This window comes from Tupaia chinensis, unplaced genomic scaffold (assembly GCF_000334495.1).
Source record: "Tupaia chinensis unplaced genomic scaffold, TupChi_1.0 Scaffold000453_1, whole genome shotgun sequence".
Classification (NCBI taxonomy): domain Eukaryota; kingdom Metazoa; phylum Chordata; class Mammalia; order Scandentia; family Tupaiidae; genus Tupaia; species Tupaia belangeri.
The window spans coordinates 218,994-228,590 of NW_006159960.1; the positions used below are offsets into that span (position 1 = coordinate 218,994).

At 36.5% G+C, this 9,597-nt stretch overlaps 1 protein-coding gene across 1 annotated transcript in view; it reads right to left on the bottom strand.

Annotated features, from left to right (window-relative positions):
• Positions 1 to 9,597, bottom strand: part of ZBTB41 (zinc finger and BTB domain containing 41) — a 60,766-nt gene extending 51,169 nt beyond the window's left edge. The window contains exons 1-2 of the mRNA XM_006155430.3: positions 9,435 to 9,597; positions 7,564 to 8,803 (exon numbers count right to left, since the gene is read on the bottom strand). Coding sequence (XP_006155492.1) covers positions 7,564 to 8,686 — 1,123 coding nt within the window. The 5' untranslated portion in view covers positions 8,687 to 8,803; positions 9,435 to 9,597. The remainder of the gene's footprint in view (positions 1 to 7,563; positions 8,804 to 9,434) is intronic.

The following is a 9,597-nucleotide window of genomic DNA, read 5'->3' on the forward strand; positions in this document are numbered from 1 at the left end:
CAAGAAGAGTGAAATTATAATTAAATTCAGTACATTTGCTACAGCATAACTGAAATTTGGCAATAGAATAAAATCTCACAATTTAGCAAACTTAATATACAAACTCAATTCTACATACAAATTTTAAAAAAGTAGACTTTTAAATGTATGCCTCTAATATTGTTCAAAGTATACTTGTCCTCAAACATGGATCATTTAAACAAAAAAAACTATTCATGGTCACACATTTCAAAAAATCATGAGATTTGTGGGACCAGCAGTTAGCGCAACGGCTATGTCGTTGGACTCCCATGTAGTCAACTGCGGTTTGAGTCCCGGACCTGGTGGCTTAAATTCACGCCGGGCATGTGTGTGTGCGTGCCCAATATCCCAAAAAGAGAAGGGATTGCAGTGTGGGCATCCCCCCCAGGGGGTGATTTATTGCTTTCTGTCTCTCTGTCTCTCTCTGTCTTTCTGGTGAGCGCACGTGCCCTATAGCAAAAACCTCTCAAAAAAAAGTAAAAAACAAACGAACAAACATGAGATTTGTGAAATTCCTGAAAATGGTTGGCAAATTCTCTAAACTTAAAATTTCAAAATAATTTTTTTTAATTCTAAAATTAATCTTTGCCAAAACATCCACTCATCATTTAACATTTGTTATTTTTACATCTGACTTCCACTATTTGTATCTCTGGATCTATGCACCTGGGTATGTGACCTTGGACAAATAATCTCTAAATCTCAAATCTGAAAAACTGAAAAAAGGTAATATTTACCCTGTAGGACTGCTATAAAACAAATTCATAAATATAAAGCACTTACAACAATGTCTGACACATTATAAGCTATCAGTGTTGTCTATTATCATTATTATTCTGTATTCTTTTACTGTGAATGTGCACACCTACTGATAGTAGCTTCAATTTCAGCGAAGGATAGCCAAAGACAATTTTAAAAAAAGGTAACAATATGAAGACTAATTTTCAAGTAAAAGCAAACTTTTGCCTTGTTCTGCAAAATAATGCAAAAATAAATTTTATGTTAAAGCTAATTTAAATGTACAGCATTTCCATCATGCCTCTACAAGAAGGGATACATCCTATATACCTATCATGAAAATCAGAAAAATATCTAAAATATTCCAAGGCCACTGAGGAAAAGAGATAATCATAAGTATTTGTCTACTTAATAAAATAAGTAAAACAGACCCACCAGTTTATAATATATATATATATATAATTAAATTTAGTAAATAGTAATATATTATCTAAAAATGAATTGATTGCATTTATCATATAAAAGAAAAAACTAAGGAAAGGAAACCAAGATATTTTCTTTTAAGTTGGAGGAAAAGATATTAATCATGGAAAAAGAAAAAAGTATGATGAGAAATCTATTAGGTATTTAGGAACAGATCATACAGGTAACAGTTCATGCAATTTTTTTACATGCACGTAGTCAGAAAACCAAGTGAATGTTCAGACACCTCCTAAATGAGCTGTATGAGTTTAAGAAAGCTGATAATTCGACCTCTCTAGGCCTGAGTTAGTAACATTTCATAAGGTTATAAGACATCAATGAGTTAATATATACCTAACACTTAAAACAACTCAGCACATAGTGAGTACTAATAAATTTTGCCTGGGCCAAATGTGGCATAGGTATAATGGAACTGGACCCACAGAGAAAGGTCCTAGGCTTGTGTCCTGAGGTCTCCTGGTACACATCAGGTATGTAAGTGCACATGATCTTGGTTGGCTGCAGCTGGAGGCAGACTGTCAAATGAAGACCTGTTGAGGGTGACCTTCTGTCTGTCTCTCATAAAATAAGTAAATAAACTTAAAAAGAAATGAATATTAGGCCAGCAGGTGGAGTGCGGTTAAGGAACTGAATTCCCATATGGCCAACACAGTTCCAGTCCTGGACCTGGTAGCTTGAAAACTCACATAAGGTGCGCGTGAGTGCATGCCCCAAATTCTGAAAGCATGGACTAGGGACTGCAGTGTGGTCATTCTACCTGGGAGATGATTTTTCATCTTCCCTTTCTCTGTCTTTCTCTCTGGTGAGCACACATACCCTGTGGCAAAACCTTTAAAAAAAAATCTGATCATTTTGTTATTATTTTTTCAATTACCAGTCACAGTATGGATACCCCATTTATGAATATGCATGTTAAGAAGTCAAACTGGGGCTTCAGCTCTCTGAGAACACTGGAAGGACTATGCCCTTGCCATAAATTGTCTAGTGTCTCAATTCCTCTCTGCCACTGTGAGGACATACGCTCCCATTCATACAAGATCATACATACCCTACTGCCATCACTCACCCTGTTGTGTTCAAAGGATGGGATCTAATATTGGGAAAAGGTAGAGGTTATTGACAGTTTTATTAAAAAATTTTTCTTTGATTGTGAAATTCTTTACATTTCATTTTTTAAAAATCTTACATTTTAAATTATATGGATAATACATATTCATGGTAAAAAAAAAAAAAAACTATGTAGACAAAGCAAGAGCATACGGACCAACTGTAAGTGACTATAAGTGACTTTTGGAAGAGAACCACTGACTACAACTCACTGGGGAATGACTGTACATGTTTAGCACAGATTCTCAAGACTGCAAGAAAACTGAACCTCTAAGACTTTATTCTTGGTTTTATTCCAAAGTGAACAGGAACAATAAGTTAATAAGTACAAGAAAAATTTTCACCAAATCTTTTATTTTTTATGAACTATCTTTGCTGCACAGATGTTAAATGAATAATCAGTATTTTCTTTGTACTTAAAATCAAGAATTTCTTCCTACCTTACAACTAAAAATTAAGTTATACATAGTTGAGTATTATAGCAATCATTTTTAAATTAAAAATCAAAACCATTCCATTAAATTTCCATTTTCCTATAGGAAATATTTATGCAAGGAAAAAGAATTGCTTACGAGTTTGAACTAAGTTAGCCAAAATCAGATAAACCTAATTATTTTAAAATATTTTATATAAATTCAACAAAGTCAAAAGAGATCAATGAAAATACAGAAATTTGAAAAACAAAAGAATTATCTTTAAAGTTATTCATTCAAATTTTATGCACATAGATATTGCATGACCTGTTATATCCATAGATTTGAATTTCTGAACAAGAACAGAAAAGATACAACTTCTGAGGGAATACTGGACCCAAAAGAGCTGGGTAGATCTCCAGGGAACAGCAGAAAAAAAATTTAATCTCCAAATAAATTCCGTGTTTAAATCACGTGTGTATGAGGGTGTGTGTGATGGGGAAGAGGGGCACTCAGCAGAACTAGTCAACATAAATATTTGTTTCTTCATTTTTATGAGGTGTAGGAATCAATTAAGTGCATAAATTAAAATGTTCATGTCAAACTCATCAGCATATCAATTAATAAAATAAACTACACCCAAGCATTCTTGATCAACAAAAGAAAATACTTAACATTAAGAAATTTCATCCACATAATTTTTCTAAACTGAATCCCAAAATGAACGAATCTCAAATCAGGAGTCATACTTTTGTATGAACAAATCTGACCTTGTGGAAAATTTATTCCTTCATATGGGTCATGTAAAATTATCATGATCAGATTTCATATGCAACTTTTACAAAGAGAAACATCACTGAATTAGCTCATTATCTATCTCATACGGAAAAATCTTAAAAAATTGTGCCTCAATTTTGCTTATATGGCACACACTAAGGAACTTAGAGCTAAAACATTTAGTCTTAGGGAAGTGTGCTATTGTGTCTGGTTCTCTATTAAGAACCAAGGAGAACTTCTGTCAGGACAGACTACCTAAGTAGCATTTGAAAAAAAAAAAAAAAAAAAAAAAAGAACCAAACAATTTTTACCCCAAAAAAAAAAAGAACTTCTCGCGAGACAGACTACCAAAATAGCTTTTAAAAAAAAAAAAAAAAAAAAAGGTACCAAACATTTTCTATCCCTAGAAGAAATTGAATTTAGCCTAAGGAAGTATTTCAGTCTCTGTAGGAACAAGAAAAAAGATAAATTACCCAAATTCTCTCTCTCAGCCCATCTGTCATTTCCCTATTTTTGCTTTTTACCAGCTAGGATTTTCGTATTGGGTGAAAGGTCAAAGGACTCATTTGCATGAGAATCCACTGAGAAGAGGACAGCTGGTAGCCCAAGGAAGGATAACTGGATCAGGATCCCCACTCCTAGCAACTATTAAATACATGATCCAGGATAAAAGATCTAAAGTAATGGAATCAAATTAGTAGATTACATATTGTGGAGCTAATGGTTCCAGCAGAAGGTCTGAGAGCTTATACTCTCATAAACCTACCCTGAGGCAGCTAAGTTAGACGCTTACAAGGAAGGCTAACTGGCTTTTTCAATGGCTAAAGTCAGTCAACCTTCCAAGTACACAAGCACTTACTGAATACATGATTTAAAACAAGAGAAGATCAACAGTGGTGCAACAGTAAAATGCAAATGACTGCAGGACTGACCCACATGAGAAGGTCACAGGTTCACATACAGAGAACTAAGTCCACAGGCACACCCATGTCCATGACTCAGGACTGGCTGAAGCCAGGAGTGGACTGAGGCATCAAGACTCCATTGGGAGAGCTTGCTCATGCTGGCGCTCTCTTTCTTTGTCTGACTCATGGCAGAAGTAAATGTTTTCTTAGAAAGGAGTAAGAGATGTAATATTTAGACTCACAATATAATAAGATAAATGACCAAAAAATCTAAGTGGACATTTTAAAATCCCATAAAAGTAATGTGGATGATATGACTGGAAGGTAGCCTCTGATCAGTTCTTTCATAACAAATAGGGCTGCTGATAGTGATGATACAGGAAAACAAGGAGGAGAGATGGATCTACAACATATTGCTTTCATTCCACCCATCACCTGCACACTAAAGTCTACATTCAACACAACTCTCTGCTCTACCCTGATTCCACCTTACCTCCCCAATGTCACTATCCATCCTAGTCCAAGCCACATTATTCTAGTCTTCTGTCCATGCTTCTTCTTGTCTCTCTGCCTTATTGCTCATTCTTTTTTTTTTTATTTTTATTTTTAATTTTTCTCTCCACATTAAAGCCAGCAGGATCTTGCAAAAACTACACACTGTCATTTCCTTTGTCAAAATTCAAGTTTCCATCACCTACTAGTTAACATCGAAATTCCTTTGTACAGCATACAAGCCATTCAAAATCTATCATTATCTCCTGTTATTTTCATTACTCCCCCTTGCCTACCTTGAAGCCAACCACACCTTAGCAGTTTCCAGAACACAACATACCTCAATGCCTTTGCACACGTTGGTCATTCTTTCTTGCAAAACCTCCCTATTCTTTAAGTCTCAGCCCAATACTACCTTCTCGGTGAAACCTCTCGATTCCCTTAGTCCTCTGTTCTTGTTCTGATAAGATTATGATGATTTTAATTTTTCATGTACTCATTAAACTCTAAGATCCTAGAGGACAGAGAATACATTATTTCATATTTGTTTAGTAGTGTTTATCAAAATAGAGTTACTCAATAAATGTTAGATAAATGAAATATAAGAACAGTTAGCATCCCCTAAACACCTAAATTTTGTGTAGTATTTTAGTGATTCCTGTTTAGTCCTCATAAAAACCCACTCATGAGAAGGTACTATTAGCAACATAATTGTATCATCTCACTTTACTTCAAAACCCAGAAGTTCTAGCATCACCATAGCTCATGCTTTTTAACTGGTATAAACTATGGCTAAATAAACAAATATAGATATGGTGATATAATGGAGATAAGAAAATACTGGTGAAAAGCATGCATCCCTGATGTAGCTAAGCAAAGGGTGTGGGGAGTAGATGAAAGGGCAGTATGAAATTAAATACATTTAGAAAGGTAAACTGAAGACATCAGTCTACAATGCAAACTACTGATTCCCACAATTATCTGGGCTGAACTTTGTTAAAAAAGATTGTAAAATGCATTCCTCTTTGTATCAGCACCATAATCTTTAGTATTCTCCCAAATTCCTTATCAAAACTCTTAGTTTCCTGGGACACTGAGAGATATACCCCCAAAATATCTTACTGTAAAATTATTTGAGGAAATGCTAGGTGGATTATAATAGTTTTTCCAATCTTACTCGAACACGAACCCCTCTCCTAAAGCTTACTGACCAAGTGTTCAGTGAGACATTTTGAGATTTTTGTGCTGTCCCTACAATGCCACCATTTGTGAAGTGACCTGTTCACTCATCTCCAAGTCAAATTAGGTAAATTAAGGCAGAATATAGAAAGCAAGTGCTAAGCAAAGTACAAAGTCTAAGAAGTATATAATCTATAAGGAAGATGAAATGTTTTTAGGTACGTCAAATCCAAAGAGCTGTTGTTTTCTACATACCCCCACAGTATGTTTCTACTTCTATAACTGTATTTATCTAGCTAGAATTTAACAAGCTACCTGTACACATTTGCTCTACGAATTGATTTACTCAAAGTTATTTTTATTTGTAGTAAGCCCAGCAGCAAAAGTATTAAATAGTTAGTAAACTGAACTGCCAAAAGTATTCTGATTCAAAAAATTATTCAAAGGCAATATGTTAGCACTGTTATGTCACCATGCATACTGTAGCATATCTGACAACAAATGATTATCAATACCTTATTAAACCAATTTCCACTTACACAAATATCATAAACTAAACACTACAAGACACAAACTGTGAAAGTAATTTTAGAAGGTCAAAGTACACTTTTTATGTTCTTTTTATCATTAGGTATTGTAGATTATATTTCACAACTTCATAATTTCAATTAGCTTTACTATTACAATTAAAAATTTCACATTACAACGGTTCATCAAGGCACTTCCAAAATGATTTTACTAGCCAATATTGGACATCTTAGAATTAAATATGCATTGACATAAAACTTATCGATCACTTTTCCTACATGTCCTTTTCATGTTCTTTTCTAATAGGAGAAAAGATGATGTAATCATTATTATAACCAAATCACACTATTTAGCACACTTTCTAAGGAATCTACCTACAGTATTAAATTACATTCAGTACAGTTTTATTCTTCACTCTATAGTAATCTAAAATATCTCAATTCTAAACACTCCTTGATATTAGAACAGTGACTATAATAGATATATAACTCACATTTACCATGTGTAAGGGGAAACGGTAGTAGATTAAGTGTGCCATAAACTAATTCAACTTTCTATGACTCAAAAATAGCCCTCATCTCTGGAATTACATTAAATTAGCAAATAAATCAAAAGCTCCATTTGAGAATTATTGATACTTTGGAGTATTTCATACCAAATATTTGAACTAATGATCTGTCATCTTTCATACCAAATATATGAACTGATGATCTGTCACCTATTGCTGGGAAATAATGAGATTGATTCATGAACTGCAATAAATTTAAAATAATATGATAAACTATGTATTGAAAACCAAATTATCCTATCTCTTCTTTTATAAGTACTTTCACAGTTTAGGTTTTCATTGTCACCTTGAAAATATCCATGAAAAATAAGAGATTAGAGATTAAAAAAAAAAAAAGTTTTCTTTTTCTTACCTATTCGGTCAAAGGTTTTATCACATTTAGGGCACTGCAATATTTTTTTGTTACTGTTCTGAATGACTACTGGAGTTAAACCCTCATGAATACTTCCTACAGAATCACCAGCCTCAGGTTCCTCTTCTGCATCATTATTATCTTTTTCACTTTGTTCTTCAATGTCAGAGTATTCATCTGACATCTCCTCTTCTAGCTCATCTTCTTCAGCATTATATTCACTTCCAGCATCCTCAGAATCATTTCTATCTGACTTTTCCTTATCAAAACTTTCTTGATTCAAATTGTCCGAGCCATCACCACTTTCTTGTTCATCATCACTGGTGTCATCAAACTTAACAGGGCACTTTCGATTCCTTTTTGATCTTCTGGAGGAAAAACTTCTCTCCAGCATTGTTAACCCATGTTTTTTCCCTAACAAAAGGGACCTATGAGTTTTAGCCAAGTGATTCTCTAAGGACTTTTTATAACAAAAATGCCTACTACAGAATTTGCACTGATGATTACTTGACAGTCTTCCAGTTAGTTCACTTAGAGTTTCTTCTGGTGATGGCTTTTCAGTTAGTTCTGACTGAAAAGAGGCAACATTTTCATTATTTAGCAGTTTCACTGCGTCTATAATGTCCAAAAATTTTGCCGCCTCTAAAACAAGAGGTATTTCATATTTGTACACAAAAAATTCTGATGTGTAAAGAAATTCAAGCAAATGCTGAAAAACTGAATGTGTTACGTGATCCAGGGTGACAACATCAGTGCTTGGGTTTTTGCTCAAACACGCATGAAAATAACTACTGCCAACAGCCACGACTACTTTATGCGCACTAAATTCTTTTCCTTCTACTACGATAAGCAAATCGCAGAAAGATGGTTGTTTCTGCCTGTCATCATTTAAATACTTGAGCAAATTCTTATTATACTGCAAAGAACTCAGAAGTTTTCTCTGATCTGGAGAGGGAGGAAGTTCCTGATAACAGTGAAGAGCTTCAGGAGTTGGTCTTTCTGCAGAATGAGTGTAGGTCACGTGGTCACACTCTACTGCAACATTTCCCTCGGAAGAATCTTTGTGATAGCCTAGATGGATCTTCTCGTCAAGATTTGAAGTAACCTTTCTCCTTTTCTTCATTGCAGTACAGCGATTTCAGAACAAGAAACTTCATAAGTGTCTTAAGAGATTCATAAAAGAAAACTAGATTGTCTTGGCTAACGGCTTCTGGAGGGGCGTGCCCGAGGGTTTCATGGTCTGCAAAAGAGTAAGAACGACGTAAAATAACTCCACAGCAAAGCAAATCCTAAATCTGTCTACGTACACAACTAATCTTCCCTAAATTATAACTAAATCATGAAAAAGTCACAGCTTACACTCATACTGGCTAAGGTTTCTGGGCGGAGAACAAGGAGGGCCGGGTTAGAAAACACAGCCAACAAAAGAATAATTTTAAAGGAAGCCAGAGCACACCTTCCAGGCCTGAGCCACGTACAGGGTGGAAATAATCGGGCAGAAAAAGGAGCGATTCCTCGGAGATCGTTGACGGCGCAGGTTGAAGGGGGCTCCGGTCATGGTTTAGGGGCGCTCGGATGGTGACAATAAGGCCGTCGCGACCGCAAATTTCGAGTCTTTGCATGAACACGCTTTCCCAGGGCGAGCAAGGCTCAGCCCTTCGGCAACAGAGAGCACCCCTCGGCCAAAACCACCGCGAGAGGCCGGCCCCAGGACGGGCGCCGAGCCAGGGAAGCGGGGTCGACCGGAGGGACCAGACAGCCAGCACAAGAGCCTTCCCAGGCCCTGCCAGGCGCGGAGTGCGCGCGCCGACCGCCAACCCGCTACCCTTCCCACCCAGTGTCCCTGAGCAGACGCCCCGCAGATCCTTTACCGGGAACCCAGGGCTCCCCCGCTGGCTCCCGGCCGCTGAGCTCCACTCCGGGCGCGCTCGCACCAGCGGCGACCCACTTCCGGGTTCAGCCCCCACCTCACCCCCTCCCCTCCCAGAGCCTCGCCGCCTCCGCAGCCGGCGAACACGTCAACCGCGCGCAGCC